Genomic DNA, 21,055 nt, shown 5'->3' on the forward strand with positions numbered 1-21,055 from the left:
GATCAGTAGCCCAACATTCTTAACATTCACCTAAGAGGTATTCACGAAGCAAAATCTTTGTTGTCCAATGTATTTGAACTGTGATAAACTGATTATTTAAATCGAATAGAATGATTTAACAGCAAGGAAACTGCAAAGGGATCACCTGCGACTGCAAGTTTTTGGACCTGTTTTATTTGCATCACAGCTGTGGACGTTACCCACTACAATTGCGTACACAATGTTACAGTCATTCGTCCGAGCTCCTTGTTCGTAGAGGGATCATTTGTTTCCCACGGAACCTTTAGCGTGAGCTTTTACGTGTGGGGGGACGGAGGGAACAGTACGGTTGTGCCACAGGGAGATGGCGTTGCCGGAGCAGGAAGCTATTCGTGAGTTCGTGACCGTAACAGGCGCGGAGGAGGAGCGGGCGCGGTTCTATCTGGAGTCCGCGGATTGGGACTTGGAGGTAAGGCCGGTGTCCGAGGGTTGGAGGGAAGATGGCTGTAGGTTGCTGCAAACAGGGCTCCGCCGGCTTAGGCTGGTGTTTGGGCCTGTAGTAGTGTACCACTAAATGGCGCCGGGTTAGTGCGGTTCTCCCTGAATTTGATCCCCTTTCGGGGTAGGGTGATGCTCGCCGTTTTCATCTCCTACTTCTCTCGGGGACGAGGTTGGGGATGGGGTGATGATTCAGCAAGATCAGGGGCAGTGTAGGATCCAGGCCAAGGACCCCCGTTGTGGCAGATCTAGGTTTGATGTCTAGGTGGCTCTGAGTTGGAGGTTGATTGTAGATGGAAAAGTGCAAGGTCTTGTATACCAGATATTGGTCCCTTATCGTCCTTGAAATAGTGGGTACGTCTACAGAGCATTTGCCGCACGGGACAGGGCCTTCAATTCTACAATTCAGTCCCGCGAGTCCCTTGTTTATCTTGAGGCTTTCAGTGTTTTCTCCCTTTGATTTATTTTTCTGTGGTTTCTCCCTAAATCCTGCTTTGCAAGTTGCAGTTACTGAGAGCTGTTACAAATTTTACATGCCAATCACACAATGTAGTAGGAAACGAAGTTTATCTTAAATTACGCACTTTTGATTGATTTCTATCCTACATTTAGCATCCATATTTCTGGTCTATGGCTGGAATGGTTATCCTAACCAAAAACCACCATATTATTGAAGTCACCTCTCAATTTATTTTTCTCTTAGAGAATTCTGGTCTTTCCTGATGGGTATGAAGTTTTATTTCTCCCCTTTTATTAAGTCTTTGAGCCAAATACTGAGCAGTTTATGTAGTTTACTTGCTTAGTAAGAGGAATATTTTGGCATAAAGGAGATGCTTCAGTTGACAGGAACCCACCATATAGAATTTTGGAAATTATTCAGGTTTGAACACTTGAAAAATCAACTTTGCAAGACTAATAATGGAGATGGTCACCAGAAAACCTTGGCAGTGGATTTAAATGGTTAAAACATAATGAAAGTGGTTATAATTTAAAGGCAACACGAGTGAATCTGCAGATGCTGGAAATAAATAAAAACACAAAATGCTGGCAGAACTCAGCAGGCCAGACAGCATCTATGGGAGGAGGTAGTGACGACGTTTCGGGCCGAGACCCTTCATCAGGAGTTGTAATTTAATTGAGAACATGAAAGATGAAATATGAGTACAGTGTGATTAAAAACTTAAATGGGTTTGGTTGAAGTTTGTAATACCCAAGTGCTGGATCACAGTTTAACAGAGTGGATGGTTATCCTTGAGAGTGGTATGGTGACCATGTAGTCTTCTGCTTTGGTAAAGCAGATTCCTAAATGCCAATAATTGTTTTAAGAAGGGTTGAAATTGCAAGGATACAGTAACTGATTGTTTTTTGGTGTAATACTTACTGTATGCTGTGGACATTGTGAGCAAACCTAGTACTAATTGCCTCAGGAAGGTGGTACAGTAGTGAGTAATTACATTGAATTACTGCGTTCTGTGTGGGGAAGTTGCCACACTATTATTGGTTGAATGATTTTGTCTTTTTGATTCAGTTGGTAATGAAGAAAGGAAATTTTATTTCTAAGTCAGAATAATAATTCAACTGATAATGTATAATTACATAACTTTTAATGAAACTTAAATTAAAAAGGGATCAAGTAGAGGTTTTCAAAACCTATATACCTAAAAAATTTATAGCATAACAGGGAGGTTCAAACTTAGTAGCTGCAAAGTGAAAGTGAAAGTTTCAAACTATTTTTAATTTGCTATTAGACTCTGACAAGCTTGTCATTACCAAAGAGAGATCGATAACCACTTGACAGAAACAAAATAATATAAGCAAGTGAAATAAAATTAGAGTTGACAGTTCAAGTTATAAATTGCTTCTGTGTTTGATGTAGTTTCTGTGCTATCCTTACCAAATGGGAAAAAATAATTGAAAGTGAATATTAAACCTTGAAGGGGACGTCTGCGAAAGTGATGAGAAAACAAAGGAAAATAATGCTGCAGTGAAGAAAAAATAAATTTGGCAGTGGTGTTGATGTTTGATGCAAACTGTGACTTCTGAGATTGCAAATATTTTCATACTTTGTGCACTTCCAAAGATAATGAGCAGTTACAGTCATGGTGAGTGGGACGGAGTCACAGAATTCATTTGCCCCCTCCTGTTTTGAATGTGTTAAAAGTATGTGGTAAAGCTGATGATTCATCTGAATGAAACGTTTTAGACAGTTTGAGAACTAAACACGTTAAAGGTAATGCTGATCCATGCCATTCTAAGAGTTGGTCCTGATCTGTTCTGGTAATGATCTCTTCCATTGCTGAGTCATGGTGATCCATAGACTTTAATTCCATAACGTCAGCTGTCTTCTGCTATTTCTGTCAAATGGCTGTTCTTCAATTGTTAGTTAACAAAGTCAATATTACTAATGTATTCTGATATAGTCAATATCACGGATGAACTGTCCCTTGTTTTGATCTAGTTTCACAGCTTCTAGCAAAAGTCTGTTGATAGAGTTGAAGATCATAAGCCATGAACAAACATTCTTCTTGCTGGTGTAGATCAAAAAATGGTCACAACAACTCCTTACTAGCACTATAAGTTGAAATTTTGCATGCAAATTACATTGATCAATTGGCTTTATAGTTTAATTTATCCAGTTCTTAATAAAGTTATCCTTAATTGAGAGTAGCCTTGTTTCATGTAGGTAATGCACATTGTCATGAATGCATTGAGTGTGAGAAGTTCATGCTGGAGTGCGGCAAACACAATACAGCAGTACAGTGAATTCTGCTGGTACCACCTTGCAATTGTGAATAGTGCAATTCTTAGCATCCTGGACTTTATAAATGGAAGCATAAACACAAGAATGCAATGTTTATCCTCTATGAAACAAAAAAACAGTTGCACTGTCAATTCTGGCTGGACCCTCAGGGATTGTGAAGGACCAGGAAGGAAGTTGTAAAAATCATCCCTTGGAAAGGAAGAACAATTGCATGGACATGCCATGGAAGCTTGGATTATTCATCAAAGATACACGTTCAGGATTAACTTGATATTTTGAATTTTGTGAGGGACCTGGGTAAAGTAAAAATAGATGCTACATTATCAGTGAAAGGTAATTTATAAAAGAAGAAAACTGTAACATGGGGCAAAATGGTTACACCCACTGGGTAGTTATATTGTGGATATCACTGCGAGAAAGAGTAGTGGAAGCAGATTCAATTATCTTAATTTTTAAAAAGTACGCTTGCAAAGTTGCAATGCTTAGGACTTCAAAATGTTGATACGTTTGATGAATGAGCTCATTCTGGTTTTAATTGCTAATGTACTGATTTGTGTTTGCTGGACTTTGGACAAGGTTCCAACTGTGCAGGATTTTCTAATCTTTTTATCTCCATTGAAATACCTATCTCATTGTGTTGTATGACTTAAAGGATTAATGGGCTTATGACTGATCTGATGCCAGTTTTAAAATAAAACTGGTGATTTTTTAAAAACAAAACTATCTGTAAGTTAATTTGATCCTCCAAGAAAGTTAATGTAGTATTGTGTGCTTCTGAATGTTTATAGCTGGCACTGGGAAGCTTTTTTGAAGATGGCGGTGATGATGTCATAACACTACCTCAGCCTGAATCTAGCAGCAGTTCCAGAAATGTGCCGAGGTGAGAGCATTAATGTATTCTTGTATGATTCTTTAATCTTACCCCCCCCCCATGCTATTCTCTTATGTCTTCTCTTAGTTGATACCTATTGAAAGATTGATATGCCACGTCTATCAGTTTTTTGACTGTTCATAGAATTTGGTGGTAAAGAAGGAAGTCATTTTGCCCAGTAGGTTCATGCTGGCTGAATATACTCTGACATAATCCTTCTTCTCGGCTTTTAGCCCTTGGCTTTATTGTTTCTGGTCTTTTGAGTTCACTTGTGGTTGAGAATTTTGTTTCTGACTTTCCTTCTGGAAACAATCAGATTTTCACTTTTCATTGATTATTTTCTCAATTAATCCAAAGCTTTCCACCCAGTTATTGACTAAGCAGCCAAGGGTAATCGTTCTTCTGTCTCCGCCTCCAATACAGTCTCTGCTTGGTCCCTTTCTTATCCCAAAGAGAGCAACTGTGGCCTTGACAGTCTCTACATGTAATTGCACTTCTCCAGCCTGGCCACCTCCTCAAATCTCCCCTACATCCTCTTTTGTGCTATCATATCCTTCCTGTAGTGAGGTGCTGCAAAATGTATGTGGTGTTCTAACCCTAGTCTAATTAATGTGACGTTCTAACTTGGCACTCTTGCTTATGTATTCTATGCATGGACCAATGGAGGCAATTACCTATATTTGTTCTTAATTACCTATCTATTTGACCTCCGATGTTCAGAGATTTGTGGGTGTACACGCTTCTCTATTTGTTAGTAATGTGCCATTATTGTTGATGTTTTTACCCCTATAGTTAGTGCTGAAAGTTTAAATTCAATATTTTCAATTTTTAGATGATGACTAGACAATTGAATTAGCATTTTATTGTCCTTTCTTTTGCTGGTGTTGAAAATTTTGCTTATCCTAACAGCTACGATTTGAGTTTTTTTTGCCCTTGGGATACTGTTTGCTTACAATATGTATCAAATATTGAGAACGTGTTTAATTTCCCTTTCTGGCACTTTGGTTATAGACAAACAAACATAAAAAGTGAAATTAGAGTCAGTTTTCCAAGATCTGAATACAGGTAGTCCCCGAGTTACGAACGTCCGACTTAAGGACAACTCGTACTTACGAACCGAGGAAGAGAACACCGTCTGCCTTTTTAAGTCGTTGCCGTTGACACTATGTTGAGTGTTTAACTTTGTATTTGGCTTAAATTTTTCTTAGCAAGATTCACCCTGACCCCGCACCCCCTGTTCCGGTCGGATGGTGGCGCAGTGAGATCAGCGCCGGGCTCGAAAATGGAGATTCGATCCAGTGACAGACCACTCCCATGCCAGGTTGATGTCGATCCAGTGACTCCCATACCATCTGTGCCAGGTTGATGTCGAGCTTGCAACTCAACCTCGTAAAAAAAAACTGCCACCTCCAGTTTAAATTCCCACACGGAATATTGTGGAGGATCAAATACCCAAACTCAGCACAGCCCCCACTTGTCCCATTTAGCCTGGCTCAGTGCAGTGGTCCTTAGGACTCAGCGGACCTCGGGAGCCGGAGGAGCTAGGGACCCGCCGCCCGCAGTGTTTCTGTTCCGTTGACGGAAAGCGTTCGCAATTGAAAATAAAGTGGAAGTAATAAAGCATTTGGAAAGAGGTGAAACGCCATCGGTCATTGGAAAAGCGTTAGGCTACAGTCGGTCAACGATCGGAACAATTTTAAAGGATAACGGATAAAGTGAGAATAATGGAGCATATGAAAAACCCTGCCCCGATGAAAGCTACAATTATTACTAAGCAACGCAGTGGTTTAATTATTGGAATACATACGTTTCTTAAGTGTTTTATATGCATAGAAAGGTAAAATATATACTATATAGTAAGATAAACGTTTCACGAACTGGCGCTAAATAATACCGGATGTACTTGTTCCGACTTACGTACAAATCTGACTCGGGAACGGAACTCGTACGTAACCCGGGGACTGCCTATATTGAATCTATAACTATACCTTTACGGGAATACAAGTTAGCTTAAAACTGTCCCAATGCTCTGTTGCTTCAGTGCTTCAAAATTATGTTGTGGCCAGTTTTCTGAGTGATAATATTTGACATGGAGTGACAAAAGAACATCAGAATTTTTCCCAGCCCTTGCAGAATACAAAAAAAATTCTGATTTAGACATTGTAACAATATTAGTCAGTGGTAATGTTGAAAACATGAATTACTTCATTGCTTTTATATGTTATATTGACATCTTTTTAATTTTAGACTGTTCTATCTACATCTGCCACTCTGTTTGCTGGTGTCACTTTTTTTTTGCATCTTCTCGCTTAGCTGGAGGTTCATCCAGAGAGAACTTTGATGCTTCTCATTGGCTTCTTGAGATATAGTGTGATTTATTCTGATGTTGAATAAAAACAAGCTCATCACTGGGGAATTTTCAGTTACTGTGTTGAGTAAAGCCTATGGGAAAATGGAACAATAAACCCCATTTAATCAGGCCAGATGCGTACAAAGCAATGAATTTAAGAGTTCATCTGCAAGAGAACTAAAAGGAAAAGAAATTGATACAATTGCATTATAAATAATGTACCTCTAATCAATTCCTATTTAAGAGCAGTGAGGTTTCTTTTGTAAATGCATATATTGTGAATTGGCAGTAGAGTAAATGTACTGGCAACCTGCTATAGTCATTTATAATATTGCATCAATGCTTTATAAGCACGTGTATGTTTTCCTACTGAGTTTTGCCAAGTAAAATGTTTTATTATTTTAATTTCTGTTTATCATTCACTGCTATAATATATGATAGTGTTCTGTGCGTTGGTTAATTTCATATTCCCTCAGAGAAGTAACTAATAATGAATATTACTTCAGTTAAAAGAGGATAGGCATGTGATTAAATCATTTGTTTGATAAAATAGTGTGATGCTTATTGTAAGCATCCTTTACATAATTGATGTAAAGTGTTGGTTGTAATTGTAGTGACGCCCGAGTAACCTCATTCAGAGATTTGTGGAATGAAGAGAAAGATGAAGAGGAGGATGAAGGCCAAAGGTTTGTAAAATAAATAATCTCAACGAATTCTGATGTAATTTGCATCCTGCATTAAAATCCTCTGATGGAAACATGTTTTCACTTATAATTAAAAAATAAATGCTGGGAATACTCAGCAGACAGATTGAATTCTGTGGAGAGCGATGCTGCCTGGTCTGTTGAATATCACCAGCCTCTTCTGTTTTTATTTCAGATTTTCTTTTGAATTCTATGTTTTCAGTTTCTAACTTGTCTGGACTTGCAGAATTAAATAGATATCTGCAGTGAGATAAAAACATTACAGGTTCTAGAACAAAAGTAGTAAGCTGTACAGAAGTGCCAACATGGATTCTTGTCTCTATGATTTCTGGTGTGAGATACAGGTAGTCAATACATTTATGCTTTTGACGATTGAGTTGCAGTTGTTTTTATTGGCCTTTTTAATTGAATATTAGTCTGTGCTCTTCTCTTCATATTTTGGGGCATGTTTCCACTGCTGAGACCCAATACTTGCAGAGTATTCAGTCTCACCGCAAAAATGAATGGAGTAATGTAGCTTTCAAAGTTTAACCTGAAGGGGTTTTAGTTATCTACGGGTGGAGAATTTTAAAATTTGCTGAGGCACAGAGCTGTGCTCTTTTGAAGTGTAGAAGATAATAGTTTTAAAATATGCAAACACAATAAATTGGCAATTGAATTCTGCAGATGAGCAGCATCTGTTCAACTAGGTACTGAGTCCATGACCTCTGATACTTACTGTCTATTTCATTTGATTATATACAGGCATGCTACTTCAATTGGTCATCAAAATTAGTACTTTCAGCCTTAACTAATTATATATTCAAAGGCACAGATGAGTTTATTTTGAACTGTACAACTCTTTAAACTAAAAAATCTTTTAGTGAAAATAGCAAATAGTGTGTAGATTAGTTTGCTTAAAGGGGTGGAATATTAGCTTTTCATGATTTTCTTTTACAGCCATTGAAATTAGTATTTTCTTGAATGGAGCTTCCATTGTATGCATTGAAAATGTTTAAGCACACTGTTTGGCTCGCTTACTGTGGTGTGGAGATGGGGTTTGATGCTTATATATGATGCTTGATTAAGTACCTCTGTTTTATTAACTGGGTGGCAGGACGGTGATACATCTCTAACAAAGGAGGTGTAAGGTGCTTCTTCCCTCTGCTAGCCTGCAGGTCACACTTAGGCAAGGTTTACTGCCTCCTTAGCAGCCCTCCCCCCTCCCCCAGTCAGGGTCATGTGAAGCTATGGAAGCAGGTGGTGGATGATCATATGAGCAGCCAGTGTATGTCACACATCCTAGTTATGCAACCACTGATACTAGGCAGGCACTCCCTGAAGTGTATTGATAATGGCTGGGATCACCTGTCTTGTAAAGTCACTGCCCAGAAGAAGGGAGCGGCAAACTACTTCTGTAGAAAAATTTGCCAAGAACCATCATGGTCACAGAGAAAAGAATAAGAACAACAGTGTGAAGGTGTTGTGATGGAAATGAGAAAGATTCTTTGGGTCTCAAAGGCAAGAGCTCTGGACACACAGTGTTAATAATAAGGAGTTTATTTACAAGGGGAGAAAAAGCTTGGGAACAACACAAGCAGCTACAATGTTTGCGCAGACGCGCTTAGAATAGATGAGCGTGGGAAAAGTCGGGTCAAGTCGGGTTGGCAGTACAATACACGGGAAAACGGTATGGGGACAGAGTACAGATACACATACAAGCAAGGGAAAAGTAACTATAATACCTGCCACCCCTTGACTAGGAGCAGGCACGGCTCTTTGCTAAAGGGACAACAATAAACGCTCCCACAACCCTATTCAATGCACACCTTACCACGTGTCTCCTGCGCTATTCTGCAGTCTTCAGCCTGGAGTGAAGCAGGGTGGTCCCTCAACGATGGCAAAAAGAGAGTGAGTCAAGCACATGTGGCACCCTTTATCGGTCAGGGGGCTGGAGGATCCAGCCCAGGTGATTCACCAGGGGTCCAATGGCTTGGTGCTAGAAGGGTTAATCCAATTAAGGTGGCCAATGGTTAAGTGTGCATTGATTAGTTTGGAGGGGCAAAATGTTGACTGGCAGGTGGTGTGACTTCCGATCAGGTGAGGGCAGTGCTGTCACATGACAGACATGGCTCTCTGGATACAGAAGGGTGTCTCCCCACTGGCAATGCTTAGATTAACGACAGATGGAAGTCCATGATTGCCCACTTCATACGATGTGGCACGTGATGATGTTTTATTAACTTTACCTATTATTGGAGCATTGCGTGCAGTTTGGGCTCATTGAAGCTAAATCTGTGCAGGGAAATCAATTTACTATCCAATTCTGGATTTTTTTTTTAATGCAAGGGTTTGTGGTTGCTGAATATTTGTGGCCATATTAAGTGAGATACAATTGATCATTAGAATACAAGGAAATTTTAATTTTTCTGTAAGCCACCAGTACATAACAAATGATTTGATGTGTATGTGTGTGTGTGTGTGTGTGTGTGTATATATATATATATATATATATATATATACCGTATATATTTTCTGTTTCAAAGGTTTTATGCTGGTGGTTCAGAAAGAAGTGGTCAACAAATTGTTGGTCCTCCTAAAAAGAAGAATTCAAATGAAGTTGTAGAAGATCTTTTTAAAGGAGCAAAGGAACATGGTGCAGTTGCTGTTGAACGACCTGGCAGAAGTCCTGGAGAAGCCAGTAAACCTAAGGTATGCATATTAAGTTTCCTGGTCTATATGTGCTTTGCAGGTTTCTGATTGGCTAGACAGTTACAGTAAGTGTGTAGGTTTTTGCAAATAAATGAGCTATTTTGTTTAAGAAAAACAGTAACAACTCATTTATTGTACTCCAAAAGACTGAACACAAACAGCAGAAATAATACTTTACGTAATTACAACGTCAAGTTGGACCAGTCTCTTAAAGTGAACTCCCAACTCAATTTCAGTGTTTTGAGAATTTTTGACAATTTTGTATGTTTCCACCAATTACATTACCCTACACAGGACCCACTCCCAGAATTCACTAAAACCAGCGTTGTGAGCCTGTCTGGATTTTGGATGAGCTGTTTGGCTCTAGTCCTATGTTCCATGGGTGGAGGAAAGCAGAGTCCTCTGCTTTATCCAGAGGTGTGTTGACATTCATGGTCATGTCGTGGTGACAGGCATGGTAGCGGAATCCTCCAAATGCAGGTCCTCTTTTGATGCGGTTCTGAGCCTCAGAAGGACCCACTGGAGACGATCATGCCAACACTCATTCATCAGGGAAGCCCTCAGAGCAGCCTATAAGGAGTGGTGAAACCACTCGCATAGGCTATTGGACTGTAGGTGATTTGCCATGATGTGATGTAGCCTAATGCTGGGGTTCTGGGCAATCACAGCCCAGAGATCTGATATGAATTGGGGACCGTGATCAGAGGAAATATCAGATAAGGTGCCAAACCTAGCAATCCAGGTGCTGGTAAACACCTGAGCCACATCTGCGGTCATTATCGATGGCGAGAGATCATTCCTCTAACACTGGTGTTACGGTAAACCATGGTAAGGATGTGTGTGAAACCGTTGTGGGTGGGGGAGAGGAAGGTACATGTTGACTGTCATTCAGGGACCTCAAAAGGTGGCAATAGCACCTGAACATGATGGTTAATTTTGGCCTGCTGGTACTCCACTCAGACTGCAGTCCAGTCACGCATGTCCTTTCTAAGGCCATGCCACACAAGCCTCAGTGCAATCAGTTTCCGGCCTGGATGTGAGAAGCCATTTATGGAGTCAAAAACAGTCCACCTCCAGTTTGTGTGCACAGTGGGAGAGGGCGACTGGTCGAGACATCATATAGGAGGGAAACCCCAGCTTCCTTGAACTTGCTGTCAGCCAACTGCAGGCCTGTGACTGCTATTCGATAAGCTTGGACCTCTGGGTTAATAGCTTGGTCGGCTGCCATGCTGTCATAGTCAGGCTCTGCGTATGGCCTCAATGGCTTGGTGTGAGAGGCAATCAGCCACAGCATTATTTATCCCCTTGATATGTTGTATATCAGTTATGAACACTGATATGTAGGCCAGTTGGTGATACTGCATTGCAGACCAAGGGTCTGATAATTTGGCCATTGCATGCATGAGAGGTTTGTGGTCAACAGACGCTGTGAAATGGCAACCCTCTCGAAGAAAACAATAGGCGGTCAGATAGAAACTGAGAAGCTCATGGTCACACGTGCTGTATTTCCTTTCGGGGGCATGGAGCTGCTGACTGAAGATGGGGAGCGGCTGCCATGTGCCTCCGACCAACTGTTTGTGCAGAGAACCCACAGCGTAGTCTGAAGTGTCAGTAGTAATGTCTATAGGTACTTTGGGGAGTGAGTGTGCCAGTAGGATTGTTTTGGAAAGAGCTTGTTTGCTATCATCAAATGCCCTTGTCGTGCTTGCTAACCAGTCAGAGACATGATTAGGAGTACTGCCTTTAAGTGCACTATACAGGAGGGAGCATAAATTCTGCAGCTTTCGGAATAAAGAGGTGATAGAAATTCATCATGCCTAAAAACTCCTGTAGTTTTTTTTTAGTATTACGGAGCAGTGGGAAATCCATAATAGTGGCTACTTTTGATGGAAGCAGTTTTGCACCTTCTGCAGAGATGTGATGGGTGAGAAAGTCAATTGTTGACAATCCAAACTGGCACTTAACAGTGTTGATAATCAATCCATGTTGGCTTAAGTGCTCAAAGTGCGTGGAGATGAGATGCATGTTCGGATTTGGATGCACTGGCAACATCCAGGTAAACAAAAAGAAAATCTAAGCCTTCTACTGCAGAGTCCATCAATCCTTGGAAAGTTTGCGCTGCATTTTTCAGCCCATACGGCAAGTGCAGAATCTCAGAGGTCGAATGAGGTTATCACAGCCACAAGTGCGTTTTGCGTTTGGCACTTCCTAGCATTCGTACCAAAGCAAGCGTGGTAAAAACACAAGCCTAGCATTGTCTGTTTCGCAGCTGCAGGCATCTGTATGTTAGCCTTGCTGACCGGGCTTATTGAGGTAGAGAAAGGAGGAGGAATGATGCACCACTGCCCGCTGAGTCTAGATTATCAGTCATTTTAGCAAACTGCCTATAATCCTTATGGGTACATTAGTGAGAGCTATGCAACCTTGATCAGGCATTTGCTCCATTAAGATTTCTTTAACAATGAAACAAGGATGGTAATTTACCAGATGAGACAGCATGTCATCCATTAGCTCCGAAGACTTAGCATCACCGAACACAGACAAGCAGAGCAACTGTTAGGTGTGCTCAGACTCCAGTAGTCCAAAAATCAGTAAAAGGTGACTTTTCAGCAATTGGTGTTTATCACGTTCAGACAGGTGTTCTAGTGGACTCGCCACTCTCGCAGCCGTGGAGTTACTGAGCAACACTACCACATAAAAATATTTGGTGGTGTTGGTGGTGATTTCTTGCAGCGTGAATTGGGCCTCGACTTGTACAAGCCAAACAATGGCAGTTTGCTCCCAAAACTCTGGCAGTTTCAAAGTGCAACGCCAAGATATTCAATAACCCTGGAATTGTTGTAGAGCATCAGGGTCACCAATATAGGTTTTTGCAAATAAAACAGCGTGAGGTTGTTTTATGTTTAAGAAAAACCTAAACAACTCATTTATTGTACTCTTAAAAAGCTGAACATAAAACATAGTAACAGTACTTGGCGTAAAAACGTCATCACCTCAGACCCACCTCTTATAGTGAAACCCAACTCAATGTTGGTTTTATGTGAATAATGTATGTTTCCACCAGTTACAGTGCCCTACAATTGTACCATTACTATACAAATGCTAATTTTTATAGTAGTGTTCAATTATATACCCGTGCTGGACGATGAGTAGAATAGTCAGTGTTGTAAATTTGCTCCCAGCAGCTGTGTGTTATGCTATTTTCTAGCAATTTTTCTTTGTGTACTATAAATGGAGAGGTAAAAGATATTATTCACATAAAAATTGGAAAGTTTTTTCAGGGGGATATTTTAAAAATGTTTATATCTCCAATTTGTGGACAAGTGTACCTTAGAAACCATATTTTGAAGCAGAATTTGATTAGATCTACTTCAAAAATTTGCCCTGTTCCCAGGTAGCCTGGATAATAAACTGTTCACTTATTCCATTTCATGCAAATATCAAATCAGTAAAGGGATTTAAATTAATGATTTTGATGCATATTAGTATATCTTAAATGCTTTGTTTTTACCTTTTTCATAAATTCTAATAGTGGGCTTTTATTTTTGGTGATCTTCCAAGCTCTATAGCGCTTCATCCAATTTATTTTTCTTGTCTGCATCTGGTTGCAGGCTAAAATTACCCCCATCTTTTTTAGAATCAGAATCAGGGTTAATATCACTGGCATATATCGTGAAGTTTGTTGTTTAGCAGCAGTACAGTGCAATACATTAAAAAAACCTATAAATTGCAATAAGGAAATGTATATAAAAATTTAAATAAGCAGAGCAAAAACGAAAGAAAAATGTGGGTTCATTGTCCATTCAAAAGTTATAAATTGATTTTTCACATTGTAACCTCTAAGTAAAGGGGTTTCACATCACGTTCCTATTAGAGTGATTATTGACTAACTGGTATTTGTCTTCATTTTATTGTCATGGAAGCATCCCGGCATTTACCCTATCAAAGTCTTCAAAGACCTTGGGGATGTCTGCCAAGTTTCTGTCTGTCCTTTCTGGAATTTTTGATTTATTGATACTGAGATGGTATCTAGAAAATAATGTTTGTAACTTTTGTTTTAATGACATGGAGATTCAGACTGTTTGCAGTACATGTGCACTTTCTGTTCTCACAAGTGTGTCAATTTTTATTCTTTATTTTCAGCTATGGGATATTCTTGCTGGGCACTGCAGTCAAGCTTTATCATTAAACATTCATTACATGGGCATTTCACTCTCCTCTGAAACACCTTCCAGCCAGGTGCTGCCTAGACCAATTTTAGCATCTTAACAACTAAATTAGATCAGTCCTATACTACAGGGTTTATATTTCACCATTGGCTCACAGGATTTCTTGTTGCTTGGTTCTGGTATCATGCTTGCTTTCAGTTTCAGTTTTAGAAGTGTTATTAACCTATGTTGTTTGAGAGAGTTAATACTTTGGTTTTGCCTACAATAAAAATATTAGTGTATTTATTTTTTTTTCATTAGCAAGCTGTGAAACTTTAACTTCTGTCTTTTCTAAAGCCATTTGGTGGTGGTGGCTACCGTTTGGGTGCAGCTGAGGGAGAACAGTCTGCATATGTTACAGGAGAGCGGAGACCTGAATCGGCACAAGATGTAAGTGTTTGAAGAAACTGCATGTTGTCTTAAGTAAAACCTATGTTTCTGCTTGGTAGTGGAAACTACAATGGAAATAATGGTATTTGTCATTTTCTTGGTAACAATGGTGTGAATAGATAATGATACGTATGGACAACTTTGAAACGTATCATTTGTATATGTCAATCTTTGCTTTGCTATTTGTGTATAACTGAAAAGTATTGGCTCTAGTGTCCCAATAAAAGATTGATTCTACAGAGCAATTTACATGATAACATCAAATAATGCTAAACAAATTTCCAGTCAGAGTTAAGTCAGGTGTTCTCCACACCTTCAGAACTAGTACATATTTCCGTGTATTATTGTTATATTAGAAAGACATGTATAGACAGGATTTATTACCCACCCCTACTGGAGTGGAGATATTTCTACCTAACTGCATAGTTTCATTTTGAGTCATGTGAAGCCAAATCAGGTAGCATTGGCAGAACTGTCTCCAAACGAATAAACCAATAACATTTGTCAGAAATGATTGTTTGAACTCATTACCTCTGGGTTGCTATAACTACAAAGATATAGGATCCATTTAAACAGAGTAGCAAAGAGGCTAGTTGCTTTCAAGTGCATTTCTAGCTTTTGATCAATAAGAAAATTAGAATGAATATTAAAACCCTTTAAAGTCAGCTGAATCTTTAAGGAACTAGAAATAAATATTGTACTCAAAGTCATTCATGGAAACAAAATTGTTGTTCTTCAAAACAGAACATTAAGTAGTCTTTTCCCAAATACCTGCATTTCATGAGGACTTTGTTAAACATTCTTACATTTTTAAAATTTCCAACATTATTACTAGCATCCTTTGAGCTAAATCAGCTATTATTTAGCATGCTGCTGGGGTTTGACTTGTGTGACATCTTAAGGAAGTACGTTTGTAGCCTTCACTGAAGGTAGGGTTTTGGGATTAATTAGTATACACGCCACAGTAGTGTAGCGGTTGTGTGATGCTGTTACAGCGCTGTCTGTAAGGAGTTTGTATGTTCCCTCCGTGACCACGTGGGTTTCCTTCGGGTGTTATGGTTTCCTCCCACAGTCCAAAGATGTACAGGTTAGTACATTGATTGGTCTTTGTAAATTTTCCTTTGATTAAGCTAGGGTTAAATGTAGGTATATTCTGACTTATTGGGAATCTCTAAGTCAATAAATAAATGACCAACGTTTAGAGAGGGATCGGTTTGCCTTAAAACTAATGATGATTTAGGTATTATTTTAATTTAATTTAGAAGTTGATTTTACTGAATTCAGTTTATATTTGAATGTTATTCAACAGGTTCACGTTGTTCTGAAGCTTTGGAAAAGTGGTTTCAGTGTTGATGATGGTGAGCTGAGAAATTACACTGACCCCACAAATGCTCAGTTTTTAGAATCTATTAGGAGAGGGTAAGTGGTTTCTTACTGTAGTTTGGTTACAAATGACTGCTGGAATTTTATTTTGTTCTTGTACGAAGTAACTTATCCGAGATAAATGGTAATAGATAAATTCTGGATGTAGGAGCTAAATGTTCTGAAATTCATCTAATCTGGTAAAAATGCTTTTGGTTTGTTATAAAAGAAGCATTTTGCAAATATAGGCCATCTAGTGGCAATTAGAGGACATGCATGAGGTTGAATTTTTTTTGCAGGTCATTGTGCCACTTACTCTTGGAGGCGTGAATTTATCCAACAGTCATTTCATAAAGAACTTCATCTACTGTCATAGATTAACATTAAAAATCATATCATTCATTTCAAAATATTTCATGAGGCAATTGCCATACATAAAATTAGTTTAGGGCAGACAATTTGATGAGCAGTAATTATGGTGCAGTATGCCATTTGAAAACTTAAAGCTGGTGTAAGGATATTTTTTTGTAGAATTAGTTTGTGCATAAGTATCTTAGAAACAAGAGACCTGGATGATTTATTTGGAACTTCACTTTTTTGTCTGACTCCCCATTACTGAGTCAGAGTGTGGAGGTCTGTCAGAGGTTGCAGCAGGACATTGATAGGATGCAAAACTGGGCTGAGAAGTGGCAGATGGAGTTCAACCCAGGTAAGTGTGAGGTGGTTCATTTTAGTACGTCAAATATGATGGCAGAATATAGTATTACTGGAAAGACTCTTTGCAGTGTGGAGGATCAGAGGGATCTTGGGATCCGAGTCGAGAAGACACTCAAAGCTGTTACACAGGTTGATTCTGTGGTTAAGAAGGCATACGGTGCATTGGCCTTCATCAATCGTGGGATTGAGTTTAGGAGCCGAGAGATAATGTTGCAGCTATATAGGACCCTGGTCAGACCCCACTTGGAGTGCTGTGCTCAATTCTGATCTCCTCACTACAGGAAGGATGTGGAAATGGCCTTTTCTCCTTGGAGCTGTGGAATTAAGTCAGACACCATATAATCTCAGTCAACTGTTCTTCTTTATTGCGACTTCAGTCGGCGAGAGATTCGAGATCTACAGTGGGCAAGAAACCCCTCTTGCCGACTAGACCTCTCTCCTAGGATCTGTACCTTACATACAGATACTATCCCTTTTATAAAGGTATTTTGCAGAACTTCTACCAGTTACAACAGCTTTTAAGTTATTTGTCCTTAAGCAATCAACACAGCAAAGGATCCATGTTTGTCCATCCTCGCATGCGGATCTAGGTGCAAAACCTGCTCTGACAGTTTCAACCACAAGTTAATTATAAAGCAGGAACAATCTTAAACAAAAAGGTAACAATCCAGTTTGTTATACTTTGCATACTTGACAAACTAAAAATTGCTGTTTCTGCAGAACAGCTAACAACCTTTTAGCCTTAAAAGGGGACAATAATGCACCAAAAATCCTTTAGCTGTAAAAGGGAATAAGACAGTGCCTTCATTACATTATCAGAGCGACGCAGGATGAGAGGTGACCTGACAGAGGTGTACAAGATAATAAGAGTGGATAGTCAGAGGCTTTTTCCCAGGGCTGAAATGGCTAGCACGAGAGGGCATAGTTTTAAGGTGCTTGGAAGTAGGTACAGAGGAGATGTCAGGGGTAAGTTTTTTTGCGTAGAGAGTGGTGAGTGCGTGGAATGGGCTGCCGGTGGCAGTGGTGGAGGCGGAAATGAAAGGGTCTTTAAGACTACTGGATGGATACATGGAGCTTAGAAAAATAGAGGGCTATGGGTAGGCCTGGGTCGTTCTGAGGTGGGAGCATGTTCAGCTAGCTTGGTGGGCCAAAGGGCCTGTATTGGTTTTCTGTTTCTCTTACTCCTGATTCTCTTGTACAAGTAAAATCTATCTGAACCTTGAACTTGAATCAACAACCATATTTTCTAGGATGAAGAATTCCAAAGAGAGTCACAATTAGGAGGATATTCCTCTTTATTTTCTTCTTAAGTCATTGATTTCAAATCCGGAGACCATGCTTTCATCCTAGATGGAGCCACCAATGGATGGACTGTCACAGTATCTTCTATTAAGCCTCTTCAAATCTCGTGTATTTCAATGTGGGCATCTCTCATTCTTAGCTCGGGGGGGCGGGGGGAGAGGGGGTTTAAGGCTGTTTAATGCACTTTCTTCCAAGGAGGAACACTTCATTTCAGATTTGCTCTGCAAATATTTTCATTATTAAATAAGGAGGGAAGAACAACTGTATAATTTATCATTCCAGGCACGGCCTCACCAAAACTCTATACAGTTTAGCAAGAGTTTGTTGCTCCACCCGCTTCTCCCTTTGCACTTTAATACAGCATTCCATTTATCTGCTGTATTAATTTTGTGTTTTTGTGTATGGAGGCATTCATCTCACTCAATGTGTTCATGTTTAATAGTTTAACAGTGCTTAACTTACAACGTTGGTTCAAGTGATTTCCTTTGATTCCATTGGCACAGAATGCAGGTAGTGGAACTGCATTAAATCACAGCTTCTAAACCAATGCTAAGCATAAACGTTCAAAAGAACTGTCATTTATTTTTTATTACTACTGCAAAAATCCAGGCATTTATTTTTATTTGCATGGAGCATTGAGTTCAGAAGGTTAAGTTTTAGTTATTTATGTAGATTCACATTTGAATGTATTGGAATAAGCATCTGCATTTTACCCTTTGCAGTGAGATTCCACTGGAGCTGCGGCGAATGGCTCGAGGTGGACAGGTAAATCTGGACATGGAAGATCATCGGGATCAAGAATATGTAAAGTCTAAGCCTGTATTTAAGGCATTTGGAGGTGAAGGACAAAAATTGGGGAGGTAATGGTAGTCATTTGCACACATTTCTTAAAAAGTCAATAACTTAAACACTTTTTCAAATGGATTTAATTTAGAAGTCACTACAAATTTCTCCAGCAGATTTATGCAATATGTTCTGTGGGAATAATTATGTAACCGATGGTGAGCAGTTAAGTAATTCTTTCTTTGCGAAATTGAGTAAACTAATGCAGTATCCTTCCTGATGATAAGTTGGCAGCAGCTTAATAAATAAGGTGCTCATACTACACTGGTCAGCTTTACAAGTTATACTGAAGCACTTGGAAAGACAAAAGAAAATGTTCAACTCTTACACCTTTATTGAATTCAGTCTTTGCTGTAAGCACCATGTTACTTTCCTATTTTTTTGCCTTTCCCTATATAGATGGGGCATACACTCTGCCATTTGATCTATGTCCCCCAAGACAATTTCAGTGTTTTCCTTTATTATAGAAAATTAAGTCTCAGGAGAAGGTAATTTAGCCCATTAGGTCCGACACATAGTGGAACGAAAAACACTAACCAGCTTAATCTCATTTATCAGTACTTGGTCCAGGTCCTTGTATGTTATGATTCATTAAGTGTATATCAAAATATTGTTTTAAGTGGGATAAGAATTTGCATCTGCTACAGTTTCTGACAGTGAGTTCCAAACCTCTTTCTTTGGATAATTATCAGTTAGTTTAGATCTAGCCCCCATAATTTTTGATCGCTTTACTTATGGAAGTAGGCCCTTCCTATTTATCCTATCTATTCACTTTATTACTCCAGTAAAATCTTTTGTTGGCCTCCTCTGTTCCAGGGAAAACAATCCCTGCCCATCCAGTTTATCTTCATAGCTGCAGCTTTCAACAGTAACAACTTGTTATTCATTCCCTTTTTGCTTGCTTTAATGGAGGTGCACCTTTCCTATAATGTGAACAGAATTGTATGCAGTTGTCCTCTACGGACTATCTAGTTAAGTGTGATATCGTGTTCTAATATTCTGTGTTTTGTGCTTTGGCTAATACAGAAAAACATTCTGCATATCTTACTAATTGCCGTATTCACCTACATTCTACTGCTTTTAATAATGCACGGATATACTCTCAAATCCTTTTTGTTTCTCTACATCTCTCTGTTCTCAATTATTTTGCAATCACTAATCTTTGCATTTCTCTAAATACATTATCCTCCATTTTTCTGGATTAGTGATTTTCTATTTCTGCATAAGTGACCATTTATATCTAACTATAAGTTTTCTCCTTGCTATTAGCACAGAGCCACTTTTTGTATAATGGAACCTTTATCCCACCCCTGCATTTAAATCCAAACGATGATTATTCACTCTTATTAATATATTCCCATTCAGAAAAACAGTGTTACTCTTTGCTTCTCGGCCAGTTTTGGATCCAATATGCCACTTTCCTATGGATCTCGTGAGCTTTTTATGTTTTCTAACTGGCTTATAATTAGTTACCCATTTCTCCTATTTTAAATACTGTATAATGTTAGCAGTACTCTAATCCTCTGCATCTACTCCTGTAGCAGGAGCTTTTCACCTCTTCAAAAGTTCTCATCTATCTGCTTGCTTCTGTTCATGAAAAGCCAAATTATCTCCTTACCTTCTGCCTAATGTATTTCCCACATAGTTCTGTTAAAAGTACAGCTACCCGTATCTGTATAATGTCAACATCTAAACACCAGATTGCCAGATATATATCTTTAGAGTCTCTGGATTCTAGGAAGAAATTTGGTTTGGATAGTATTGGGTTCAGTATATGTGCTTCTATTCCTAGCACTATACACACAACATGCTGGAGGAGCTCAGTAGGTCAGGCAGCATCTACAGATTGGAAAAAGCAGTCGACGTTTTGGGTCAAGACCCTTCATCAGGTCCTGATGAAGGGTCTTCCCTGTAGCATCAGATGTTTATTTCCATCTATAGATGCTCCCTGACCTGCTGAGCTCCTTGAGCGCATTGTTTTTATTGCTCAAGATTTCCAGCATCTGCAGTACCTCTTGTATCTGTTTCTATTCCTAGTTTGCCTAATCTTGGTCATTGCTTGTTTTATGTATTTTCTTTCTGTAAGTTATAGTTGTACTCAATAAAAGTTTATGGAATTGTCAGAGCTCTTTAGCAAGAAAGATTGTATGTGAGATTTTGGAGTAACGTGCAATTAAGTTGTTATGAGATGACCTCTAGGGCCAAGTTGGTGGTTAGGAGGAGGAGGAGAGAGAAAGTTGCAGAATGCTTTTTTTCTAATCCTGTCAATATTTGCATGCATATACAAGATCCTCTGTCATACAGTTGCTACAACTGTGGAAGGTTTTTATGAAAACTGAGTATCTCTACACCCACCCTTTTTGCAAACAAAAACATGTA

At 39.2% G+C, this 21,055-nt stretch overlaps 1 protein-coding gene across 1 annotated transcript in view; it reads left to right on the forward strand.

Annotated features, from left to right (window-relative positions):
* Positions 1-289: 289 nt before the first annotated feature.
* Positions 290-21,055, forward strand: part of nsfl1c (NSFL1 (p97) cofactor (p47)) — a 30,374-nt gene continuing 9,608 nt past the window's right edge. The window contains exons 1-7 of the mRNA XM_073061752.1: positions 290-448; positions 4,027-4,118; positions 7,074-7,145; positions 9,689-9,854; positions 14,360-14,452; positions 15,762-15,871; positions 18,556-18,693. Of these exons, the coding sequence (XP_072917853.1) occupies positions 344-448; positions 4,027-4,118; positions 7,074-7,145; positions 9,689-9,854; positions 14,360-14,452; positions 15,762-15,871; positions 18,556-18,693 (776 nt within the window). The 5' untranslated portion in view covers positions 290-343. The remainder of the gene's footprint in view (positions 449-4,026; positions 4,119-7,073; positions 7,146-9,688; positions 9,855-14,359; positions 14,453-15,761; positions 15,872-18,555; positions 18,694-21,055) is intronic.

The sequence above is a fragment of the Hemitrygon akajei genome, chromosome 11 (genome assembly GCF_048418815.1).
Source record: "Hemitrygon akajei chromosome 11, sHemAka1.3, whole genome shotgun sequence".
NCBI classification, from domain to species: domain Eukaryota; kingdom Metazoa; phylum Chordata; class Chondrichthyes; order Myliobatiformes; family Dasyatidae; genus Hemitrygon; species Hemitrygon akajei.